Source organism: Oncorhynchus nerka, linkage group LG9b, assembly GCF_034236695.1.
Source record: "Oncorhynchus nerka isolate Pitt River linkage group LG9b, Oner_Uvic_2.0, whole genome shotgun sequence".
NCBI classification, from domain to species: Eukaryota; Metazoa; Chordata; class Actinopteri; order Salmoniformes; family Salmonidae; genus Oncorhynchus; species Oncorhynchus nerka.
The window spans coordinates 9685356-9712099 of record NC_088424.1 but is presented as its reverse complement, the minus strand read 5'-3'; the positions used below and the strand labels follow the sequence as shown (position 1 = coordinate 9712099).

The window sequence follows — 26744 nt, the reverse complement described above, 5'->3', positions numbered from 1 at the left end:
AAAATTGGCCCAATTATCTGAAGATCAAAGTCATGTTTTTATACGGTATATCATGCAAAATGATTTCTAAACTGAAAGCTGTGCTAAAGGAAAGAATGGTGTGATGGTCAGACACTGAGGGACAGTTTCCGAGACAGACTATAAATGCCCAATGCGTTAGCATTTACTTTTAGCCAGAATACATACAGCCTGAGAATGTTCAGTGGATTAGATCCCATGTCCATGTAATATTATTCATTGTGTTCTGAAGAGCAAAAACAATCTTAAATCACAACTCTTACTGTGAGATGCTCCATATTCCCCTGCTTGTGGTTTCTCTGCGTCTGCAAGCACTAAATCACAGCTTCCTAGGTATGTTTTTTATTTTATTGTAAACGTGGTAACCACAGTGCAGTTGACAATACTATTTTATTTTCCGTTTTGCTGTTGAGAGTACTAAAAGGAGATCCGGTCAACAAAAACTAGGAAAGAGTAAGACCGGGATTCAAGCTAAGGCGTGTTGTAGACAAGCTCATTGCAAGGGAACAATTTGCCTGTTGAAAGGCAATGTCCCAGACGCTGCAGATGTTGAGTCAAGTGCTTTACAGTCACCTTTGATTCCCGGTCCAAGTCTCTGTTAATGACAAGTGTTCTGACAAAAGCAGCCTATAAGGGTTTTTCACACCTGAAAATGGGCATGTTCGATATACAGATTTTGCAGAGTATAGGCTCATTATAGTAAATTGGTAGGTTAAAACCCTTCTCCAGGCATTGTGAAGATCTCTGCAGAATCTTGACACTGTCTCAAACATGCCATTATCCAAACATCGCTGGGATGTGGTTAGCTATGAAAAGGCTAATGGGGGGGGCAAGGTTAACCTTACACAAGCCTGCTCTTGACCAAGTTCGCCATCACAAGCTGAGCTATGGTAAGCCCTGGGCTAGCATCAAGCTGCTATGGTTAGCCCCAAACCAGGACAATACCTATTCTGGGTATTGGCTAACATTAAATCATGAGCGCTTAGGCGCTAGCTCGCTACCGGTTCAACACAAGGGTTAATCTGCTAAACATTGAGGGATTTAAAAGTCTGAAAAGCCCTTCATTACAGACACACGTTCATTTAGAACTTAACTGAGACAATCTCAGCAGTCAAATCAAGAAAGGGCTCATGAGTTCTTCATGGCTAAAGGATATGTGATACCATGAATGAATACATTAGGAAATAAAATGTCATAACATATCAGACCTGCTGTGCAGTTGGGGGGGGGGTTAGGTACTGGGGTACCCATGGAAAGGGTTAATTAAACTTCAACCACAGTATAACAAAGTTTGAGACTAACACCACAAAGGATTCTAAACACTAAACACTGTGAAGCTTGGAGGGTAGATATTTTTTCCTTTCTTTTGGTAGCTAAATATTTAATGATTGATATTTTATTCATAGAAATGTTAACATGTACACACGCTGACACTTGTCACTAGTAAGGAGTGGTGGGATTGGGACCTTTATTATTTGGTGGAATTCACTCTTGCCGGCGCGCAACAAATATACTGTGTATGCAAGTAAGAATATAATTAGCTAGAATAATAAATCACCATGCCTTGTAAACCAGGAAGTGTTAACAGAGCCTACCCACCCTCCCCCACCTACTGCCCCTCCCCAAAATAAACATTTTTTTTTTTTTTAAAGAAAGACAAAAGTTAAGACTGTAGATTCTCTCACTGGCTTCTTCAGTCTTCAAGCCACATGTGTCACCAGTCACTGATGCCATGGGGTTTGGGTGTGCCTTTTGCGCCACAAAGGAGTTGGTTTCTCGGGGTGGGAGTCGGCTAGCATACTCCCAACCCAGGTGCAAATGCACTAGAATGGGTCGGAATACTCACGTCTTCTGTGGGCCTGGCTTGCCTGGTAGGTATAGTTGGTCAGGGGTTTAAACGGACCACGTTTTGGGTTGGCAAATGGAGTGTCAACATATGTTGACTGGGTTGGTGTTATGCGGTCACTGGAAAGCCGTTCCTTGTTCTTCAGACCAGGGTGCTCCCACCTTCGCACAGTAGTTTGGGCATATGAAAATCCTGTATGGTTTGCCACAGTCACACAGATCAGAGAGGTGAATTTACTAGTTGGCTAGTCTTTGCAATTTCCCCCTTCTCCCCATCAACCAAAATTACATGGGCAGACTTGCATCAGGGTTCCTGTGAGACTTGGGCGACGTCCCGATTCTCCACCCTATCCCAAAGAGTGCACTCGTACACTCCCCTCATGGATTTCAAGGGAATGGACTGCTGTGAGGAAGATGGTGAAAACTCTTCCCAGGCATTCTTGCACCAATCCAATGCATGAGTGAACACTTCAGGGAGGTTGGAGAATCTGAAAGTAGCCTTGGCTAGCCCGGGGAGTGGAGGGATCCAGATTGAGTTTGTGTGAAGGTGGGGGACCTGTGTGTGGGGGGCTAGTGCAGGTAATCGTCCACAGCAGCGAAGGCGCAGGAGCCACTTCCAGAGTGTGCCATGATGGACAGGCACTGGGCGGCCTGTCCCACAGCCTGGGCCAGAGGGGGCTGCTTGGGCAGGTTATGAGTCTCTGTGGGGGGGGGTAGAAAACAGCTATGTAAGGACTACATATCACTCCCATAGTTAATGCATAATACTCAACAACACAAAAGTAGCTAAGGACACTGCTGAATGAGTAACTTGGGGTGGTGGGTGAGGCTGTATAAGGGCCTTAGTGTGCACATCTTATTAAAATCAATAAAAGACTGAATCAACACCAATTTTAGAGATTGATACATTTCTAACATTGGGCAATGCATTACACATCATATCCATGACATGGGCCTAGTAACTAAGGACACTAAATAAGTCAAGTCAGTTCCACATAGCACACCCATAGGCAACGCATAACACCGCCACATACACACCGCCAAATGACTACTTATTAACCATGACTCAAAATCAAAAAATGACGACTTCACATTTATGACCACATTGGTAATTAACCGCTCCCTAATTTGTTGACATTTTCAAAGGAAAACGACAACACCCCGGTCAACGCGAAGCTATACATAATTAGCATTATTGTAATCACAATGCTAAATTTACAGGACCAGTTTCCCAGACACAGATTGAGCCAAGTTCTAGACTAAAAAGCATGTTCAATGGAGATTTCCCATCTTAGTACAAGACTAGTCTTTAAATCGGTGTCTGGGAAACCACCCCAGAGTGGACAACACTTGACTGCTGGTTGAGGAGAGGCTCTGAAGTGACAACCAGAGGTGGTGGTGTACCTACCTAGAATTGCACTGTTGAGTGTGGAACACACCGGTTCCCTCTGGATAGAGTCCAGCTGGTAGCCCACTGGGCTCGTCCACGGGTCCGAGTAGGCCAGCAGACTGAATGCATCCTACAGAGGGAGATGGGAAGCGATAAGGGACATACAAATAGAGGAGAAAGACAGCCAAGAAGAACAAGAATGTAAAAATCCTTGCAGGGAAAAGAGTGGGGACAGGCAGGGTAGGAGAAACAGCTGTTAATGAGAGATGGATGCAGTGAGTCAAGGTACAGTAACCTCAAATTGTACACCAAGTTCAAAATTGACAGATCATACACTGAACAAAAATGTAAATGCAACATGTAAAGTATTGGTTCTGTGTTTCATGAGCTGACATGCACACAGTTTCTCAAATTTGTTTACATCCCTGTTCATGAGCATTTGTCTGTAATGAAAGCCCCTGTGGGGAGAAACTCATTCTGATTGGATGCAGCCATGGGTGGGCATAGCCCCACCCACTTGGGAGCCAGGCCCACCCATGGCTGCACCTCTGCCCAGTCATGTGAAATCCATCGACTAGGGCCTAATGAATTCATTCCAATTGACTGACTTCCTTATAGGAACTATAATTTAGTAACATTTTTGAAATTGTTCAGTGCGGTAGTGTCCTGCTAGAGAAATACTGTTTTGAGATATTGGATGTAGTTATAGGCCAAGTGCAGTGCTGCGTTGTTAGACGTAATGTAGTGGGACATACACGCAAAACACTCACAGCAAAATGTACATCCAAGGTTTTACAGCCATTACATTGAGCCATTTATCGGAAGTTGTTTGAACATAATTGACAGAGTACCTTGAGCATCTTCTTGTTGACCGAGTTCTTGCCGCATTCTCGGCGTAGGTGCTCACTCATGCTCTGGAGCTCCCGGCCAAAGTGGATCATCCTCTCGATGGCTGCCTGGCTTCCCCCACACAGCTGCCTCTTGGACTGGGCTGACTCCACCTCTGTGGACACAGAACCAATCAAACGTGCACGTCACGCGAGGACATAGCATTCAGCCACTCCGAGGGATGGTTTGATAGATGCAGACCAGAGTCAATCATGTCAGTTGTACCGCCTCGTTTGTAAAAAATTACATTGGAATATAACAAATGTGCAATCTGGGAATCTATGCAATGATCATTTTAATTTTTGCTATATACACACACCCATTGATTCTTGAATAATAAGTTATGCATCATGATAAGTTAGCACAACAGTCTTATCGTAACCCCCAAAAAGATGCACTACTCCATTGTTTACATTCGTTTGTAAGCAATGTATAGCTTCAAAAAGTTAATACTATCATGTGGATGTCATGGCCTGTCACTCACCCATGTCTGTGTCACAGTCCTCTGTCTGGGCTCCGTGTTTGGAGGTGCCATTGAAGAAGCCGTTGGAGGACTCGGTCACTCCGTTGGTGAAGTGGTCAACCTCCATGTCCACATCAGTACTGGGGGGGTAAAACAGTAGGTGTGTTTGAGTGGATCAGTTTTAAAGATGAGAAATTATACTTTATTTTTGATAGACAAAAAAAGTCGATCTTAAACCTGCGTTTTTTTTGGTTGCGTGATACGTTGTGTCAATACCTTGTTTTGCAGGTAGAAGTTAAGCAGGCTGTGCAAGACTGTCGGTATTGGCCGTTTTTTTATTTTCTGTAGTGTTGGATGCATGTTGAAGCGTTTACAAGAAACTAGTATTGAGTAGAGTGTTCAGTACATTATAGCCTTGTGCATGTTCCATACCTGGCGTTGGGCTGCTGCAGGCTGTGGCTGCCATTGAGGGAGCTGAGCTCAGCAGCGGGGGCAAGGAGGGCTGGGCCCGGGGGGCAGGGCTTGTGACTGTGGGGGAGTGGTGGGCCTTACTGGACATCACCCCATTACAACAGCCGCCATCAAATCCTGGGAAGCAACCAGGACAGTCAGATGAAAAACACCATACAAGACACAAAAAGGTGAATGGCAAGCTAAATAAAGTGCACCTTAAGTATTTGACTGAATTAATTTGATCCAGGACTGGGTCATGTTCATGGATAAGGTTTAGAAACGTTTAGCAACATAAACAAGAAATGTAATCCTTTTGGACAAATGCAGGTAGTCCCTCCCTGTTTGTTAGTGCTCTTCCGTTTGGTACCTATTGAACACGCCCCAGGGTCATAGTTATAACAGCACACTGTTGCAAAAATGTTGTACAATAAAAAAATATAAAAAAACATGACAATTTCAAAAAGTACCTTCCTGTTTCGGCCTGTTAAGTGCCTAATGAACACAACCAGATGTGTGAATATACACTGAACAAAAACATCAAATGTAACATGTAAAGTGTTCGTCCCATGTTTCATGAGCCGAATGTCCACCAGAGCCGTAGACAGAATTTAATGTTAATTTCTCCCCCATAAACTGCCGCCAACGTCGTTTTAGAGAATTTGGCTGTATGTCCAACCGGCCTCACAACCCCACCAGCCCAGGACCTCCACAACCGGCTTCTTCACCTGTGGGATCACCTGAAACCAGTCACCCGGAAAGCTGATGAAACAGTTTTCACAACCAAAAGAATTTCTGCATAAACCCTCAGTGACGCTCATCTGCGTGCTCGTCCTCACCAGGGTCTTGACCTGACTGCAGTTCGGCGTCGTAACCTACTTCAGTGAGTAAATGCTCACCTTCAATGGCCACTGGAGAAGTGTGCTCTTCATGGATGAGTCGCAGTTGCAACTGTACTGGGCAGATGACGACAGCGTATGGCACCGTGTGGGAGAGTGGTTTGCTGATGTCAACGTTGTGGAGAGTGCCTCGTGGTGGCAGAGGGGTTATGGTATGGGCAGGCATAAACACTACAGACAACGAACACCATTGAATTTTATCGATGGCAGTTTGAACGCACAGATACCGGGACGAGGCACATTTCATCGCGCTATTCATCCACCTCATGAGGATCTGTACACAAAAGTCATAGAAGCTGAAGATGTCCCAGTTCATCCATGGCCTGAATATTCAGACATGTCAACCATTGAGCATGTTTGGGATGCTCTGGATCGAAATGTACGACAGCGTGTTCTAGTTCCCACCAATATCCAGCAACATCGCACAGCCTTTGAAGCGTGAGAGAACATTCCGCAGGCCAATCAACAGCCTGAGCAACTATGTGAAGGAGATGTCACGCAGCATGAGGCCAATGGTTATCACACCAGATAGATGCTTTTTAATTTTAAGGCATCTGTGACTAACCAATGCATATCTGTCATGGGGAATCCACAGATTGTTCAGTGTATCATATACCTGTGAGGTAGGCCTGGGAGCCGCTTGCTTTGTGTCTGGGGCTGCTGAAGGGGCGAGGTGAACCTGTGTAGCTGTCCTGGGACTTGGGGCTGCGGCCTCCCAGGCAGCGCACCTCGCTGTCCGTCCCATTCACCATCTCGATGAACTGTCTCACCCTGAGAGACAGTGGGATTAAGTGGACAGGGGGAGGGTTACAAAGATCAGGCCTATCCAATACAACTGTCAAACCATCAACCACCACATTAAAAATACAGCATCAATCAAATACAGATATACCAACAACCAAATATACTTGGCTGCACATCAATGTACAGTCTTGCCATTAAAGGGTAAGTTCAGGAATTTACAACCACTTCCAGAGTGAGGAACCATCTAACAAGTTGTAATATCCTGAGCTTCCCCTTAAGAGGTACGGTTCCTAAATGTGTCAATATTGCCTATCCCTTGCCGTTACTCACTTCAGCATAAATAAGAGGTTGGGGTTACTCTCCAGTAGGCTGGGGTACAGCTGTTGGGTGGTCTCAATGGCCTCTCCCATTCTGCCTGACAACACCAGCTTCTGGATCTCTGCAAGCACATCCCATTTACTTTCATTCACATATTGGGAGGAGACTTAGTGTGGCATGGCATTTCCCCATTCGTCTCCAAGGGTACGAGAGCAGAAACATTTGAAAGTGTTAGACAATCATTTATTCTAGGCCCATTCCATTTTGGCCCCTGGCCTCTAGGCAGATGTGTCCCTAAGAAATATTGTAATGGCTCCACTTATGCCAACTACCCATCTAGTCAGTTTACATTTTGTGAATATAGCATATAGTTATAATATTCACAAAGCAAATACACAAGTCAATGACAGGACACACCCTAAACCCATCTTTCACACAAGCATGACTCACTCTGTCGGTTTTTAATGGAGGCCAGTTCCTCATGCACAGCCTGGTCTGTGGATTTGGCAAAGGCTTCGGCAGTGGCACAGTAACTATGGTGGACCAGGTAGGATGCCACCATTCTGTGGAGACAAAGAGGTGGGAGAAACATAACAGCTCAGAGAGATATGATATACGGATAACGATATGCTGCCTTCAAATGCTGTTGGGAATTTGGAAATACGAGGTTCAGACTCGGAAATACCCACATAAAAACAAGTTGGAAAATTGAGATATATAAAAAAAAAAAGTGGCAATAACACAAGTCAAACCAGTTGCAAGGGTGGATGGGAACTGTAGTTTCCATTGGTGTGTACAGCTACAAGGGAAGGTACTAACTTCTGGATCATGGACTGCCACTCTCCCTCCCTGTCCCCTATGGGGAACCTGTCGATCTGGGCCTGGATCTTAGTCCGCCACTCGCGCATGTAGTCCTCGATGTCGAACACAAATGGGTGCTGGCCAAAGTTGGCATCCACCACCTCCCCAGGGGTCTGCAGCCCCACTGTGGGGTACAGGTTGGGCTGGGAACACACAAATATACTAAGAATCACAAACTCTTAAAATGTTGGATGCATGGTTCAAACAGATGATCTTTGCATTTATTTATTTTCATCAAACCACTCAAGGGAAAAAGTTCCATATAGCCTCTACCACAAATCAGTGAGTATATAATATAAATTTCACAAGCAAGATAAGTCAAGGAGCCAAATTGATACCAGGTTTGCATTCACTAGGAACCAAATGAAACTGGGAGGGACCTACCTGAATTTGTCCGCTTAAGAAACGTTTGTTCTCCGTTGCAAAACATTTCACTACAGTGCGCAATAATGAACACTCCAGGACGGGTTGTTTTATAAGGAGCAGATAAACGAAAACATTGCGACATGGTTCAGGATCCTCATCTAACTGACATAAACACACTGTACCTTAGTTTAGCTGGCAGAGTTGGAGTTAAAATAACTTTATGTTGTCAGCTGTGTTTGAGCACAAACTCTTCAGACCAGGTAGCTATTGCTCTTTCCAAAGTCAATACAATGTACTGATAAAACAGAGCAGAATTTGCCTTCTGTCAAGAAAGACTACCATTACTTACATGGGGGGGGGTGCAACTCAATATTAGGACGGTGTTCCTAATGTTTTGTAGACTCAGTGTATATGGCAAAGGTATACGATCCCGGATAAAATTTACAAAGAGGGGAAGACATAGGACTATATGTACCAAACTTTAAGATGGGACAATATATGCCTGGAAATCCCATTTTAAACTGGTTTAGACATGATTCTTCTCCCCCATGGCCGAGTAGCAACAAATGGCGTCTCATATTGGCCTGGAAGAGGTGGTCTTCACTGATATGACCCTTAAACGCTTTGGTGCTATTATTGTCACAATTTCTATTTGCTGCAAAATTGAAAAAGCTGGTGCTTAAAAAGAATTATGATTGTCCACTTAACTAATTGAATATGAACCCCCACATTATTAACTGGAACAGAATATGGAAAAATATGAGGGGGGGGGGGTTATGTAATCATTTGATTGTTTTTGTACCTGTACCCCCCCCCTGAAAAATGACAACTGAATAAAAGGTTGGTCACAAAAAAAAAAAAAGCAGTTCAGGAAATAAAGTGGAAGTCATGTAATGAAAGTTATGCATTGGCATGTTCAATAAATAAAAACAATCCCATGACCACTTGGGTTGCGTTCTCATTCGGCATACTCTGGTAGCTCCCGCCCAGTTTCACGCCTAATGAACATGACCCTGGAGTTAGCAGCGGAGGGATTTCTAAAAGCCCGTTTCATGGTCTAACAGAGAAAAGGTCAGCTCCAGTGGAGTTGACGCACATCACCGTAGAGCCCAGAGAAACATGAATGCTGGCTCGTGGCCAACAGTTTCTGCTCAATGGAATATTGTTTCGGCTAAAGCAGTCGTATTTTATCCTCAAACAAGTGGTCATTCTGCTGGTAGGGGGACAGCGCAGCCAGCGCTCAACCCCCCCACCTCAGAGTGCAGCGGAAAAAATACAGACATGTAAATTTCACTTTTTTCTTTAGGAACTTTAAAATGGCATAAATTCTTCAGTCTTCACATATTTGTTTTCTATATCAGATCCTCCAGGCAGCAAACACCATTAAAAATATGCATTGTTTACATCAAAGCTACAGTCTGGGATTTGTGAAGTAGTTCAATTAAAATTAATGATATTTACCCATTGATTCTTTAAGAATTGAATGCATAAAAGTCTAAATGAAATTAGCACAACTGTCTATCATAAGCCAAAATATCACATTTTATTACTCCACCATTGTTTACTTGTTGTTTGCAAACAATGTTGTTTGTAAACAATGTTTATCCTTCAAATAGGGTTCAAACTGGTAGGCCTGATCAACAACAAGACAGCCTATAGGGAGGAGGTCAGAGACAACAACCTCTCCCTCAACATGATCAAGACTAAGGAGATGATTGTGGACTACAGGAAAAGGACAACTGAGCACACCCCCATTCTCATCGACGGGGCTGTAATGGAGCAGGTTGAGAGCCTCAAGTTCCTTGGTGTCCACATCAACAAAGTAACAAGGTCCAAACACACCAAGACAGTCGTGAAGCGTACAAAACCTATTCCCCCTCAGGACTGAAAAGATTTGGCATGGGTCCCCAGCTTCTCAGACAGTTTCTACAGCTGCACCGTCGAGAGCATCCTGACTGGTTGCATCACTGCCTGGTATGGCAACTGCTCAGCCTCCGACCGCAAGGCACTTCAGACGGTAGTTCGAACGGCCCAGTACATCACTGGGGCCAAGCTTCCTGCCATCAGAGGATGGCCCTAAAAATGGTCAAAGACTCCAGCCACCCTAGTCATACACTGTTCGCACGGGATGGCTACCAGACTACTTGCACGCCCCCCCCTCTCTTTTACACTGCTGATACTGTTATCTATGCTTAAGTCACTTGAATAACTCTACCCACATGTACACTACCGTTCAAACGTTTGGGGTCACTTTGAAATGTCCTGGTTTTTCAAAGAAAAGCACACTGAAGATCTGGTACAACGCTGGGTTCTACTCCCTTCAAAGAACAGCCCAAACGGGCTCTAACCAGAATAGAAAGAGGTGCACCGGGGCCTCCCACTCCTCTATCTATTCTGGTTACAGCCAGTTTGCGCTGTTCTGTGATGGGAGTAGTACACAGCTTTGTACAAGATCTTAAGTTTCTTGGCAATTTCTCACATGTAATAGCATTCATTTCTAAGAACATGAATAGACTGACAAGTTTCAGAAGAAAGGTCTTTGTTTCTAATAATGGGCCGATGTAGATATTCCATTTTTTTTAAAGCCGTTTCCAGCTACAATAGTAATTTACAACATTGTCTACACTGTATTCCTGATCAATTTGATGTTATTTTAAATAGGGGAAGAAAAAGTCCTCGTCTTTCAAAAACAAGGACATTTCTAAGTGACCCCAAACGTTTGAACGGTAGTATGCATGCATTACTTCAATTACCTAGACTAACCGGTACCTCCTGCATATAGCCTCGCCATTGTCGTTTTACTGCTGCCTTTTAATTACTTGTTTTTGTAGGTATTTCTCTTAAAACTGCTTTGTTGGTTAAGGGCTTATAAGTAAGCATTTCACTGCAAGGTCCTCTGATGTATTTGGTGCATGTGACACCATCTCTTGGATATCATGGAATGTTAGTCCACGCAGCTAGAGTGTGACCAATGAATGAGGGGGATTACATTGCCCTAACCCCATCCCTCAGCTGTGGATCAAAACAAGTGGCAGGGGTGTCGTTTAGTTGTTTCACATCCCAGAATGTAGCTTCTAAAGACAACATGGCCGGTGGGATAATACTTACCGGTAGATCTGTAAAGGCTATTCCTAGAGTACAAGAGAGAAGATAAACACATCAACATACATTTCTTAATCTCTGACTGAATATCCTATTGTTGGGTACAGGAATGCACGATGCAGCATATCAATTCTATGCAAACCATGGATGTTCAATTGGACAAAATGTTGCCTCTAAAATACATAAAAGAAAAGTATAGAAATGTGCCTTTACGAGTCAAATTATTCAGACCAGGATGAGACAGAACAATATTGTGTATCATGTGGAGTGTTGTTTGATAGTGATATGGTGTAAATAAATAATTGTTAATAAAAAATTAAAGGGTGGGGCACGCATTGTGTTAGTTCAGAGTGTGTACATTTTCCGGTTCCAAATTCCCCCCCACCCCCTCAATAACTCCACAAAAAGTTAAACTGAATGACACGGCTTAAGTTCCATAATGGATTACTACATTAATTCAATTCATTTTTATGTTCTAGAGCAGGGGTGTTCCATACCTAAGCTGTGGCCATTCTTTGTGTAGAAACAGGTGTTGTTGATGAGGTTGACGCAGCAGCCAATCACGTCACCTGTAGTGAACGTGGGGCCGTAGGGCTGCCCCGTGCCGGAGGAGCAGAACGAGTGGCCGTCATCTCCGTGGTAACCATACGAGTGTTTGTCCCAACCTGAGAAAAACCGCACAGACATTGGAGTCACTGAAAGATGCCTCGACTTACAAACTGAACAAAAATGTAAGCACAACATAGAAAATCTTGGTCCCATGATTCATGAGCTGAGAAAAAAATAATAATACCCAAATGTTCCATATCCACAAAAAGCATATTCCTCACCTGTGCTGGGAACAATAAAACACTACTTTAAAATGTGAATTTTTGTCAAAACACAACGCCTCCAACATCGTTTTAAAGAATTTGGCAGTACGTCTAATTGGCTTCACAACCACATGTAACCACGCAGGGGGAGGAGGGTTGCTGAGGAGTATTTGTCTGTAATAAAGCTTGTGGCAAAAAAACCGATTCTAATTGGATGGGCCTATGCCAGCCAGGCCCACCCAGGCCAAATCCATAGATTAGGGACTAATTAAAAAAAAATTTTTTTTTTACATTGACCGATTTCCTTATATGAACAGTAACTCAGTAAAATCTTAGAAATTGTTGCGTTTATATATATATATATATATATCTCAGTATAAGTAGCAATTCTCTATAAGATAGTACTTCATTAAACCCCAAAGAGGAAATGTGTTTGCACTAACCATCACACACTAGAAACACCAATGAATCTTTAAACTAAATGTTCAGATTAAAAAGCCTCACAGCAGAAGAGGAGTATCCGTTTTACACCTGGGTAAACTATAGGCCTATCGATCTGCCACGGCACTGGTTAGAAGCTCTCATTTCAGTATAGCTTTTAAAACCTAGGACCTAACAATTATGTGCATTATGCTAATTAGGTATCTGCTATAAAATGTCAAAATAATTGAACGTTCTCATTTGAATTCTCATGCATGTATGTATGTATGTATTAGGTTTCCTAAGAATTAGCCACATTCCATTTGACACTTGTGGGTCAAAGCTACTAACAGTTTTATTTAGCAAGTTAGCAACTAGCCATTAGTGATTACTTAGCCATGATCTGGCACTGCTCTGTCTGCTGTTTTATACGACTGCGCTGCATTGCTATGCCGTGGGCCTTTGCTGGGCCCGCCCTGTGTCCTGAAGGGTTACAGGATGCATCTCAAACGGCACCCTATATAGTGGACAACTTCTGACCAGAGCATGTGGGGCACTATGTAGGAAATAGTCTGCTATTTGGGATGCAGGCCAGTGTCAGAGAGAGACACCCTGCACTGCCAGATGACACCATTGGGGCAGGGTCACATGTTGGGGGGGGTGTTATGTCAGGACAGAGAATAAGCAGCCTGTCTGGCTTCTAAGGGCACACCCACACGAGTTTCAGACAATACATACTCAAAGAACACAGACAAGCCACTGAAACACACAAGTGTATGTTCATCACCAGCACGTCTTCCAGACAATAAAACACACAAACCAATTCACATAATTCCCCATCGCAGACAGGGACAATTCACAAACCAAACGGTCTTCCAACCCACCCAAAGACCAAGGCAGAGTGTCAACATTGACACACACACACACACACAAGCTATAGCTTTCAGAGTCGCCTTACCAGGGAGTCTGTTCATGTTGACACCTTGAGCCGAGAGACCGATACCCATGTACCTGATAAACAGAAAGATAGCAGGGTCAAAATGTGTGATGATCCGGGCATGTTAACAGTTTTATAAAGAATTGGTTCCACTGGCTAAGGATATCTAAACTGCCTCAAGGGAATTTCATGAATCATACCAACATGACACCCTCATGCAAAGGTCAATTCATAACTGTCCAGAGATGTGATCAGCAATGGAAATCAGGGGTGTTCATTAGTGCACAGCATAACAAAAGTTGAATTGCAAATGAAAAAGTGTGTTTTTTTTAAGACAAATTCAGGTTGTCCCTCCCTGTTTTTGTTCAGTTTGGTTCCTAGAGAATACACCCTAGGAAAAAGTTGATAGGCCGATTAATGGGGTGGAGTCTAATCTCAGAATCGTTAACTATTACAGGGAACTGATGAGATGACATTGATTGAACAAAACGTTAACTGTAGATTATTATGATTAGTTAAGTCAAGAGGTTTGCATGGGTAGAGCACAATGTGTGCGTGGTGGTCAATTCTGTGCAGCCATCTTACCCATCTCGGCCTTTACTGATGATTTTCACCTCAAAGTAGTAGACCCCGCAGGCAGCCGGGATGGGATGAGTGGCTCGTACGGATGCCGCATCTTTAGGAGTCTTTCCATGACCTGTGGGTGGATGGAAGCAATGGCATGAATGAAACAAGACACCCTGTAATAATTCAACGCCTAGCTCTTACCCGTAGGCACTGCTTTAGAGCTGAAACAATTGGATAGGGGTAAGTAGTATGACAGACATTCCCCCTGGCCAATCAGACAGCAGCAATTACTACCATATTGCTTAAACCAGATCTACTAGAATGCCGAGGTGTGGGAATTCAGCATTAGGTGAACAGGAAAAAAAGCATTTTCCCCTAGTGCTGAGCGAATAGTTCCTTTTGAGGTAGATTATATTTTTAAATCACTTAGGAATTATTTTTCAACATTAATTGCACTATGCGGGTTGAACGCTTTAACACAGAACAAGTAATAAAAAGTCCCATGATGGTAGTGAATGCTTATCACTTAACCATCATTTATTCACAGGACATTAAAATATTTACGTTCGTTTTTTAAATGAATATTTAATTCCAAGTAATCTATAGAACTGCTGCCTATGCCTTAACAAAATTACTTCAATGTCCAAGGTATACTTATGAATAGCAACTATTAAAATCACTTAGATCATACATTTCAGGTAGATACCTTGAAGCAACTGCTCTATCCCTCTCAATTGGGCATTCTGGCTTCTCGTCTGCCTCACGCTAGCCTAACAAAGCAGGCGTAAAATAAACAATTAGACAAGTAGGCCCGCAATGGATTGTGATCATTGTAGTTCATAACCATCTTTTTCTGCACTAAACTACTGTATGTCGACTATTGGCCTGTTGTGAACTACAACTCTGAGTCACACAGTTAAGGTTTGATCTAATTCCTGTAGAGAAAATTGTAGAAAAAAAATTATAATAGAACAAGATGTTAAAGTAGTAGTTTCAAAAACCGACATTTTGGTTAATCGCCCAGCACAATCTACCCTCAAGTGGGAACCAGGAATAAGATTTTCGGACAAATCACGATGTCGCAGGTACTCACATCTAATTTGGGAAGGGGGACATTTGGCCCCTACACTTGCATTTAGGACACCCAGAAAAGTAATTATCATGCACTGTCTATAAGTCATCAGAAATAATGTCAACCCTGAGAGTCCATTCACACCTGTGGTTGGAATGTTATATAAATTCAACAAAGGCAGTAAGTAGTTCATTTGACACAAACGTAAAAGCTGTTGAAAATTGCACTATGGATGTATTATAACTTTAGAATTGCATTGTGGGCTGTTAAGCCTTACCTATGGATCTTGGGACCATGAAATGGGGCATCGGCCTACTCCGTGACAACACTGAGCTAATGTGGCTCAATTCACATCAGTCCTAGCAGCAACAATGTTGGGATATCCCCCTCCCCAATAGGTATGGCTGTACATGGCAATATGAATGTACAGTATGTACAAATTGGCTGAATAGAGGTGATTTTCCCACAAGAGCATTGAAGCTAATATTTGTGTGAACCCTTCAGAATTGCAATCTGTGGGTGTCAGAGTAGGCTGATCGCACATTTCATGGTCCCAAGATCCATAGGTAATGCTGTACATTGCAATGTCAACATGGGGCTGGGCGAAATACCGTATTTTACTATACTGAACAAAAAGACGCACCATGCCAAGTGTTGGTCCCATGGGTCATGAGCTGAAATAAACAGATTACTGAAATGACCACATGTAACCACACCAGCCCAGAACCCCCACATCCGGCTTTTTTCACATGAAAACTATCTGCGTGCTCGTCGTCCTCAGGGTCTTGACCGGGCTGCAGTTTGGCATCATAACAGACTTAAGTGGGAAAATGCTCACCTTCAATGGCCACTGGAGAAGTGTGCTCGTTACGGATAAAACCCGGTTTCAACTGTCCCGGGTAGATGACAGACGTTTGGGCAAACAGTTTGCTGATGTCAACGTTGTGAACAGAGTACCCCTTGGTGGCAGTGGGTTTAATGGTATGGGCAGGCACAAGTGACGGACAATGAACACTATTGCTTTTTATCTAAGACAACTTTAATGCTCCGACTCCAGTTCACACCAATATCCAGCAACTTGACACAGCCACTGAAGAAGAGTGGATCAACATTCCACAATCAACAGCCTGATCAGCTCTATGTGAAGGCGATATGCAGCACAACACGAGACATATGGTCACACTAGATACCGACTGGTTTTCAGAGCCACACACCCCTACGGATTAAAAAAAAATAAAAAAAAATTAAGGCATGTGACCAACATACACATATCTGTATTACCAGTCAAGTGAAATCCATAGATGAGGGCCGAATGAATTTATTTCAATTGACAGATTTCCATATGAACTGTAATGCAGTAGAATCTTTGAAATGATCGCATGTTCCATTTATAATTTTGTTCAGTGTACACACAGCTGCAGACCGGTTTGGGTTTTTACTTCTACAAAAAGGTATGTCAATGTTGATTTAGTTAAAATGTCCATTTTTATAGATAACCTAGTTTGCTAGTCTCACTCCCTCTCCTTCCATAAATACCTACGCGCTTCCCACACCAAGCCCCGCCCAGTCACTCGAGCTCTGTCTGCATGGTCAGATGCAACAAGATGGTGACAACGATGCTAATTTCCACTTTGCTTCCTAATACAAGTCAACAACCCGGTTCCTGGAAAGCTACCGTCCTGTAGGTTCACTAACCATAATCTAGCACACCCGATTCTAGTAATTAGCTGGTTAATAAGCTGAATCAGGTTAGTTACAACTGGGGTTGTAGTGAACACAATATTTGTGCCAACGCTTCAGTTGTGTTCTGTGGGTGACAGAGTTGGCTGATACACCATGTCACGGAACCAAGATGGGCAACGCTGTACATTGCGTGCCTGGCTACACAGACTCCTTGCTCCAGTCAAATGCAAACACATTCAGGCCGTCTGATTGTTCCAGAAGCCGTTGGGTTGAGCCAGAGAAATAACACACATGGGTAAAAAAATAAAACGAATTATCATTGACTTTGATACCCTGATTGGTTAGAGACGATCCCAACGCTGACGACTTTTTGTACAACGCCCTTCGTGCCTTTTGTCACCACAAACGGCTTCAATGATGGCAGTTAGACTCAAGTATCTAGCAAAAGATGGCGCAGTAGAATTTAGGGTGAGTCGCCAAGGCACTTTACCCTAATTGCTTCTGTAAGTCCCTCTGGATCATTATTCAACTAGGCAAGTCAGTTAAATTATTTACAATGACGGCCTGCCCCCGCCAAACCCCAACGACGCTGTGCCAATTGTGCGGCGCCCTATGGGACTCCCAATCATGGCCGCTTGTGATACAATCCTGGAATCAAACCAGGATATGTAGTGACACCTCTAGCACTGAGATGCAGTGCCTTAGACCGCTGCGCCACTCGGGAGCCCCGCTAAATGTCTGCAAAAAAAACAAGTCCGGCTAGTACATTGCGATATGAATGTCAATACACACTAACAGGGATACCTAGTCAGTTGCACAACTGAAATCTTCATTCCACATTTAATCCAACACCTCTGAATCAGAGGCCTTAGTCGTCGGCGGAGAATGCGCAAATGTATAAAACAAATCTCAAAAAAGGGGGTCATTGTTTGCGATTTTCAGCAGGCTAGTCGTGTGGCCCTATAAAAAAACAATCCACAACAATGGTTAGCCCACATTAGGAGACCACTAATGAGGTGTGGGAGAATATTATTTATATATATTTTGTGGGGAGGGTTATAGGTGCCCTTGAATTCAATTGCGAACCAAGCAAGAGGCCGTTGTGTAGTGGTGTTTCTATACGGTACAGTGTAGCCTACATGTGACGGCAGAGTCTTCATTAACACCCACCCGATTGATACTGTGCAACTCATCAGGACATTCTGCCAGCTCGACCTACTTCGCATTCAACAACATTCATTTGGGAAGGTTGTTTTGGGAAAGCCGTTAGAATTGTTCATTCAAAACAGCGAAAGATGACCGAATTAGGCTTTGAAAAAGATTTCGGACCAAAAAGTAGATTTCTGGTTTAAATACCCATTGTCAACTTATCTACCAGTAAATGCTACACTACATGACCAAAAGTATGTGGACATCTGCTTATCGAACATCTCTTTCCAAAATTAACATTAATATGGAGTTGGTCCCCCCTTTGCTGCCATAACGGCCTTCACTCTTCTGGGAAGGCTTTCCACTAGATGTTGGAACATTGCTGCGGGGACTTGCTTCCATTCAGCCACAAGAGCATTAGTGGGGATGGGCACTCATGTTGGGCGATTAGGCCTGGCTCGCAGTCATTGCTCCAATTCATCCCAAAGGTGTTCAATGGGGTTGAGATCAGACCTCTGTGCAGGCCACCAGTCAAGTTCTTCCACACTGATCAACAAGTTTTATTTTTTAACCTTTAACTAGGCAAGTCAGTTAAGAACAAATTCTTATCTTCAATGACGGCCTAGGAACAGTGGGTTAACTGCCTGTTCAGGGGCAGAACGACAGATTTGTACCTTGTCAGCTCGGGGGTTTGAACTTGCAACCTTCCGGTTACTAGTCCAACCAAGTAATTTCTGTATGGACCTCGCTTTGTGAATGTGGGCATTGTCATGCTGACACAGGAAAGGTCCTTCCCCAAACTGTTGCCACAAAATTGAAAGCACAGAATATCGTTGTATGCTGGAGCGATAAGATTTCACTTGACAAACCATAAAAACAACCCCAGACCATTATTCCTCCACTAAACTTTACAGTTGGCACTATGCATTGGGGCAGGTAGCGCTCTCCTGGCATTCAAACTCAGATGAAGTGTGATTAAATCACTCCAGAGAAAGCAATTCCATTGCGCCTGAGTCCAATGGCGACGAGCTTTACGCCACACCAGCCGACGCTTGGCATGGTGTTCTTAGGCTTGTGTGCGGCTGCTCAGCCATGGAAACTAAATTCATGAAGTTCCTGACGAAGTTATTGTGCAGAAGTTGCTTCCAGAGGTAGTTACAAACTCTGTAATGAGTGTTGCAACAGGACTTTTACACGCTTACAGCACCTGGCGGTCCCGTTCTCTGAGCTTGTGTGGCCTAACTCTTTGCGGCTGAGCCATTGTTGCACCTAGACATTTCACTTCACAATGACATCACTTCCAGTTGACCGGGGCAGCTCTAGCAGGGCAGGAATTTGACTTGTAGGAAAGGTGGCATCCTATGACGGTGCCACGTTGAAAGCCAATGAGCGCTTCAGTAACGCCATTCTATTGCCGATGTTTGTCTATGGAAATTGCATGGATGTGGCTGAAATAGCCGAAACCACCCCTTCAAATTAGTGTCGACACAAAAAGTTGTATATCATAAATCGAAAAGTCTTTCCTACCTACCCTAACGCTGCTGTTCTTCTGTGAGCTGCTCCACAAAAGAACCACTTGAGAGCTGCGTGACAGTTTGGTTATGTAGATTATTTTGAGCGGGACAATGTTCCCTCATTTTTTGCTGGGCGCAAAGTTGAACGTAGTGAAAATTGTGCAACTCCTGGCACATGTTTACTGTGAACAGGCTGTACCCGCTTTAAGTTAAAACTAACAGTGGTCAAGTAGGCTACTGGCCATTTGATTATAATGTAGGACTATCAGAGTGGCCTACCATCAAAAAGAATTTAGAACATTCATCCCATAATATTTTACCATGTTCAGCCTACAGTAGCAAATGTCTGGTGTTCAATGTAGGCCTACGTTCCATGAGACTTTTGAAAAGTGATTGACAACCCGTTTATCCACTTGTCCTTCAGACAAGGTGACTGAAAATGTGTTTGATGCAAGACACTTTATAAAAACACAATTATTCCATTATCAGAGAATCAGACCATGTATGCTACCCTCTTGCCTATTAGCTACTTAGCTTATGCAAAATTCAACTGACCATTTCAGACAACAAAAAAGCTCTTTAGGGGCGGCAGGTATCCTAGTGGTTAGAGCGTTGGGCCAAGAACCGAAAAGTTGCTAGATCGAGTCCACGAGCTGACATGGTAAAAAAAGTCTGTCGTACTGCCCCTAACCAAGGCAGTTAACTCACTGTTCCTAGGCAGTCATTGAAAATAAGAATTTGTTCTTAATCCACCTGGCGTGTCAGATTTCAAAAAAGCTTTTCAGCGAAAGCATTCCAATCGTTTATTTAAGGACATCTCTCTCAGTAGACAAAACATTACAAACAGCTAGCAGCCAAGTAGATTGGTCACGAAAGTCAGAAAAGTCAAAGCAATAAAATGAAACACTTACCTTTGATGATCTTGGGATGTTTGCACTCACACGAGACTCCCAGTTACACAATAAAATTATCCTTTTGTTCCATAAAGATTATTTTTATATCCAAAATACCTCCATTTGGTTGGCGCGTTGTTCAGAAATCCACAGGCTCGAGCGGCCAAGACCAGGCAGACAAATTCCAAATAGTATCCGTAAAGTTGTCAAACGTTTTTTTATAATCAATCCTCAGGTTATTTTTACAATATATAATCGATAATATTTAAACCGGGACTATAGCTTCTTCGATAGGAGAGAGAAAATGTCTGCTCCAAGCTGTTGCACATGCAAAATGCTGCATGACGTGATGAAATCTTTCTCGCTCATTTTTCAAAATAAAAGCCTGAAACCATGTCTAAAGACTTCACACCATGGGGAATCTGGTTGGTATCCCTTTAAATGGAGTGAAGGCAGGCTATGGAATAGAGAGCTTTCAGGAAAAACAGCACTTCCGGGGGTTGGATTTGGTTAACTGACTTGCCTAGTTAAAAAGGTTAAAAATGTTTATTTTACCGGACTCGCTTTTCAAAGACAGCTAGAAATGCACACATTGTGTTCTTGTAGGAAGCAATCACTCCCCCATTGCTGACTACTAATGATCTATAACTGGGCTAATAACTCACTAACTAGCGAAGGATATGAACAAATGTGCGCAAGTGGCTACATGCAGCTCTCGCTTTGATCTCAAAACAAGCTCACCTACTCACGACCACTCATGCTTTAAACAGTCCAGTTCAAAGTGAATGGCACAGATCCATATATGGCAATGGCCCATTTGCATATTGGCCTACTGCAGCATTGATTGGTTATGGCGCACGGGCCTGTGTAGAGTACGGGCCTGTGTAGAGTACGGGCCTGTGTAGAGTACGGGCCTGTGTAGAGTACGGGCCTGAGTGGTGCCTGTCAATGCAATAGAATCCAACACTAATGCGTTCTGCCTACCACAAAATCTCTCGCAAAGTTTGTTTTGTTGCATTGAAAGTGGCTAATATTGTGTTGATTCGATCAATTGCCAGTTAAGGGAAACGTTGATAGTGTTAACAGGGGAGGGATGTAGAAAGTTGAATGAAGTTCACTCTTGCTTCTCTGCGTGGGCTGATATTTCTTCTGCGTGGAAATCCCAGTGGAGCTTTGTGCACGTGCGCAGCTTAGAGGTTACATTGTACATAAACTAACAGCTTTTGGAACAGACTTTTCATCAATTATATAGCCTAGATTGAAAATAGCATTATGGATGATTGACTTGCCCAGATGGTTTCCAAAACCTACCTGGACCAGCAGCCCATGTCAAGCCCTGCAAGATCCATAGGTAGGCTATACAGTGCATAGTCTACAGTAATGTAATTCTGAAGTCTAATACTTCCACAGTGCGATTTCAGTTGTGTCAAATTAACTACATTGTCTTTTGTTGAATTTATATAAAATGCAAACCTTACTTGGACTAGATGCTAAACATGGCATTATTCCACTATTTGTATCCACCAGTTTCAATGGGGGAATTTGATTGAAGGCATACCGCAAATTCCACTATTGTGGGCCAACTCTGCGAAAATCTCTCCCCCAGCAGGTGGTGTTTTTGTTGTTTTGCCCACCAAGCGTGGAGTTTTATATGGAGGTCAATGGGTGTTGAATTTGCTCAACAACAAAGAATGTACGTCTTATTTGCTACATGAGGTTTATCTGATCTAATCTAATAGAAGTTCCATATTGCTTAACTAGTTGCTCCTACCCTCTACTTTTTTGAACATTTTGTTAAAAATCGCGCAACATTTCAGCGCCTGCTACTCATGCCAGGAATATAGTACGTTCATATGGTTAGAATGTGTGTATAGGAAACCCTCGGACGTTTTTAAAACTGGTTAAATCACGACTGTGGCTATTACATAACGTGCGTTACATCGGAAAGCGCAGGAAAACCTGATCACAGAAAATGGAAATAAATATCCTTGCGCCACTTCCAGCAATTGTTAACAGTGAGCCGAATTAGATAAGACCGAGCATTCAACTCCCACAGCATCCCCATGCAGTCGAGTATCTTGTGAATTTAATCCTCTTTGATTCTTGGTTGAACCGAAAGAGGGGCACGACGTACCTCCGGTCTCCGCCCAGATCATTCCGGAAGAGCTCTCTCCTGAAATTTTTTCCAAGACGACAGCTAATGATATGTACATCGCCTACGGATGATTTTTAGCGCTTATTAACGTTTACTAATACCTAAAGTAGCATTACAAACGTATTTCGAAGTGTTTTGTGAAAGTTTATCGTCTACTTTTTGAATTTTAAAAAATGACGTTACGTTGTGAAATCGCTGTTTTTTTCGTTTATCACACAGTCTACATATAACGATATCTTGGCTTTATATGGCCCGATTTAATCGAAATAAAGACCCAATAGTGTTTATGGGACATCTAGGAGTGCCAACAAAGAAGATGGTGAAAGGTAATGACTGTTTTCTATTTTATTGTGCGGTTTGTGTAACGCCGAAATGCTAATTATTTTGTTTACGTCCCCTGCTGTGCTTTTGTGTTGTAGTGTATTGGTGCATGCTATCAGATAATAGCTTCTCATGCTGTCGCCGAAAAGCATTTTAAAAATCTGACTTGTTGCCTGGATTCACAACGAGTGTAGCTTTAATTTGATACCCTGCATGTGTATTTTAATGAACTTTTGAGTTTTAACTAATACTATTAGCATTTAGCGTAGCGCATTTGCATTTCCAGAGCTCTAGTTGGGACGCAAGCGTCCCAGGTAGAGGTAAGAGGTTAAGTGGTTACAAGTGTACTGCTAAGTAGGACATGTGACATCCAGGCAACATTGAGAACTTTATCGGAGTCGTCTTGAGATGACTATTCATGGCATGAGGCTAGTAGTATAGCATCCATCGCCATTGAATACAGGTGGTTGAAATCAACAACCATCATTGAATATTTAAAAAAGGATTACAATAATGAGATGTATCCACCAACAAAGTAAGGATATGCGGGAGCTAGACAACCCGCCATGTGGTCAACGACTCCAATTGTTTGGGCGATGAGACATGCATCTTGTCAGTATATTTATAATCTTTGGCCCACCCATCCCTGTGAACATAATCATATACCCTGAAGTGTCAGTCTCAAGTGACCAGTTGTCAGCCAAGTGTGTTGGTTTAAAGTTTGCACTATGCCTGCCTGGCTGATGAATCATGGAGCCAGGGTTCCGGTATAGAAGCACAGTTGACTGCTCCTACAGTTTTGCGTCAGTACTGGCCCAGAAAGACAATTTCCATAGAAGTCAGATTTGAAAATTCCTAATAAGGACAGTAATCACCTTTGTGCACAAAACAATCATTCAATTATTCAAATTCAAAGGCTTATTTCCCAGTTGTTAAATTCTAATAATTAGCCTAATTTCAGTTTGTGACAAAACAAACTAGTGTAGAGAATCATTGGACCATCTAAACCACTGAAATATATTTTCCATAACCAAAAATAATGTATTTTCAGCTGTTTGAAGCTGTTGTACAAAACAGAAAGAAGCAAAAAAATAAACTTAATGTGAAGCATATAAATAAAGCACAGAACAGAGCTACAGCTTTTTAGACATGCTTGCAATGAGAATGACAGATTTCTTTGTGAATTTAGTCAGGTGACCCAGAAAAAAACATTGCAGATCTAACATTTTACATTCATCCAATGTCTGCCAATGTTTTTGGATGACATCGTGGCTGCTCCCTGTGCGCACCGAGTTCAAGTGCGCATGTCAAGTTAGGCTGTGTAAACCGGATATAAAAACGGTCCATGAATCGGCATATGCAAACGCTAATAGATTACGTTGAAAACGAAAAGGTCAGGCATAGTCTAGATCTTTTTCATATTATAACCTCAGTGGTCTGTATAACCACAAGAGGATGTGTAAAGCCATGATGTTCCCTAGACATCACATACTATACTATGAAGAGATTGTTTAAAGGGTCAAATGCATGGCCTACACACCCAGAAAGGAAATACACTGTTACACATTGATGTAGTAGGCCTACATCAAACACTGGGGAAAATACCTTTAGTTGGTTGAGGTACAAAGCAAGAGCCTTTATTTTCACTCCAGCCATTGACTTCCACCATGACATAGCAACCGATTGAATAATAGTATTTGCCACCAATATGACCTAATATAGGGTATACAGATCCGAAATGGGTAGTGCTAAAGAAGCATTTCTAGGCTAGCTAGCTAACTTTAGGCCTATAGCTAGACGACAGCCTACACAGGATAAGGGCTTTGCCTTTAGGTGTCGTTTTTTGTTTTGTCAGCTTGACAAAGCTAGCTTGCTGATTTGTGCCAATTTAACTAGTAGCTTAACTAGTAGATGAATTCATTTGTGAACCCTGGGCCCTTGATAAATAAATAAAAAACAAGCTAGCAGTGGGCCCTGCCATTATAAATCAGTTAGCCTAATCAGCTAGGGTTACGGGAGGTTTTGGTCGGGGTAGGCCGCCATTGTAAAATAGGAACTGGTTCTTAACTGACTGCCTAATTAAATGAATGTCAAATAAAAATGACAAATCGGCGGTTGTGACATGTTTATTTCCGGACCTGGTCGAGTCCATCTATGCTAAACAGCTGCAAAACAAAGAAACGACCCAGTTAAGTAGCAAGATACAACTGACATGTCAATCATGTAAAAAAAATCTAATTATCAACTGTTGCTAGCTTTGAGAAACAGTTGTTAGCTAGGACTGCAGTTCGTCCAACTGGAAAGCTCGCTGGCGTAACGTTGCTACTTAACGTTCTTGTTTGGCTGGGGATTTCGCCAGCTGGTTTACAAGATAGCGTATTTTTGTTAATCATTACCTAGTTACCAACCTAACATTAGCTTGGTTGTTGTTTGCAGCCAACTAGTGCTGTCAATTCGTTTTGAGAGCGATAACTACTAAGATTAGCTGCGAACGTTGGCTAGCCTAGGTAACGTAGCTAAGAGTACGGCTAGCTAGCCACTGACATGTAACCGCAGCAAAGTAAGCGGATGACGCTAGCTAACGTTAGCACTCACATTTAATTTCATTCACGCGTCATATAGTTACCTTTGTAGTGCACTCGAAGATTGTTCTGAGAGAGGCCAATGTAACTGAACTTGTCCTTCGGGCTCCAGGATCGAGGAAGCGGGGTTTCAAGTTCGTTTACCGCTGGATAGAGCCGTCTGAGTTGCTGGTTGAGCTCATTTTCCTGCTCGTTCAGAGCCGAGTCTCCGTGAACAACAACCGACATAAGAAACCCACAGCCCGATGACTGTCCCGACATGGCAAACAAACGGGTTTATTTAAGTTAACTGCGTGTCAGCCACCGATTCAAACAACTTAACTATAAGTCAGACGCCTCCACAAACTGTCAAGTATTTTAAAAGCTAATGCTAGCCACAAAACAAGCTAGCAAACTAAATACGCGTATTGCAAAAATGGCTCAATATCTGACATCCGCTAAACACATAAAACGACCAAATTTAACGAAGAAAACCCATCTCACTAAAGCGTTTTGGAGACAAACTGAAAATATACGACACGATTTATCTCGCAGATATGATTAGAGCTGGTAGACATCGACAAAGTATGGTAACCTCGATCTTTTGTTTGTTGTCGGTGCTAATCCACACATTTGATTGGTTTAGAGGAGGTCCAGTCACATTTCCTTAAGGACTGGGAAGTACATGCTCAGACACATAACAAACAGCAATGTATCCCTCAATGTTCTAGCAGGTGTTCTATCACAAAGTTTAGTTCTATCCTCACAATGTTCTCAACAGTTTATTATATTTAGGCCAATTGATCTGCAGAAACCCCAACTCTATATGAAGTAGTTTTCTCTTGGAAAATGGTCAAGTAGTTCAATTGTAATTTCTTCATCAAATAGGGTAGCTAATGCAATACCAGGAATGACTGTAGGAAGTGGGGTAAATTGAGGTCTAGTCCTACAATTTATATTACATGAATAAAGAATTGAACGAAAATCATTCATACATTTAACACTGTGGTCACAGAAATGAAATAAAAATCTATATAATAATCACCTAATAATGCAAATCCAAGTTGAACCCAGCTCACCTACCACATTTCTCAAATGCTGTCATCCCCCAGGATGATTAGGCCAACTCTTCCTACACAACAGAGATACTTTCACAATTTGCAGCTCATTTGGTTTACAGTGAATCTCTTTGAAGCTAGTATTAACTGTGGCTTAATGTAGTCTAACTGTCCTGAGTCTGACTAAATGAAACCTGGATTCAGGGGCGTCATGCACCCATTATTTTAGAGGTGGTACACGAAGTACATGAGGATGGA

At 42.6% G+C, this 26744-nt stretch overlaps 1 protein-coding gene across 1 annotated transcript; it reads right to left on the bottom strand.

Moving 5' to 3' along the window:
- Positions 1-344: 344 nt before the first annotated feature.
- Positions 345-26056, bottom strand: ranbp9 (RAN binding protein 9). Its single transcript, XM_029641984.2, is given in 15 exon segments — positions 345-2564; positions 3272-3383; positions 4105-4256; positions 4626-4744; positions 5037-5142; positions 5145-5192; positions 6570-6724; positions 7028-7136; positions 7466-7578; positions 7835-8019; positions 11351-11373; positions 11842-12009; positions 13535-13587; positions 14099-14210; positions 25494-26056. Coding segments are annotated over 15 exon segments (1803 nt in total). The 5' UTR covers positions 25711-26056; the 3' UTR covers positions 345-2433.
- Positions 26057-26744: the final 688 nt, after the last annotated feature.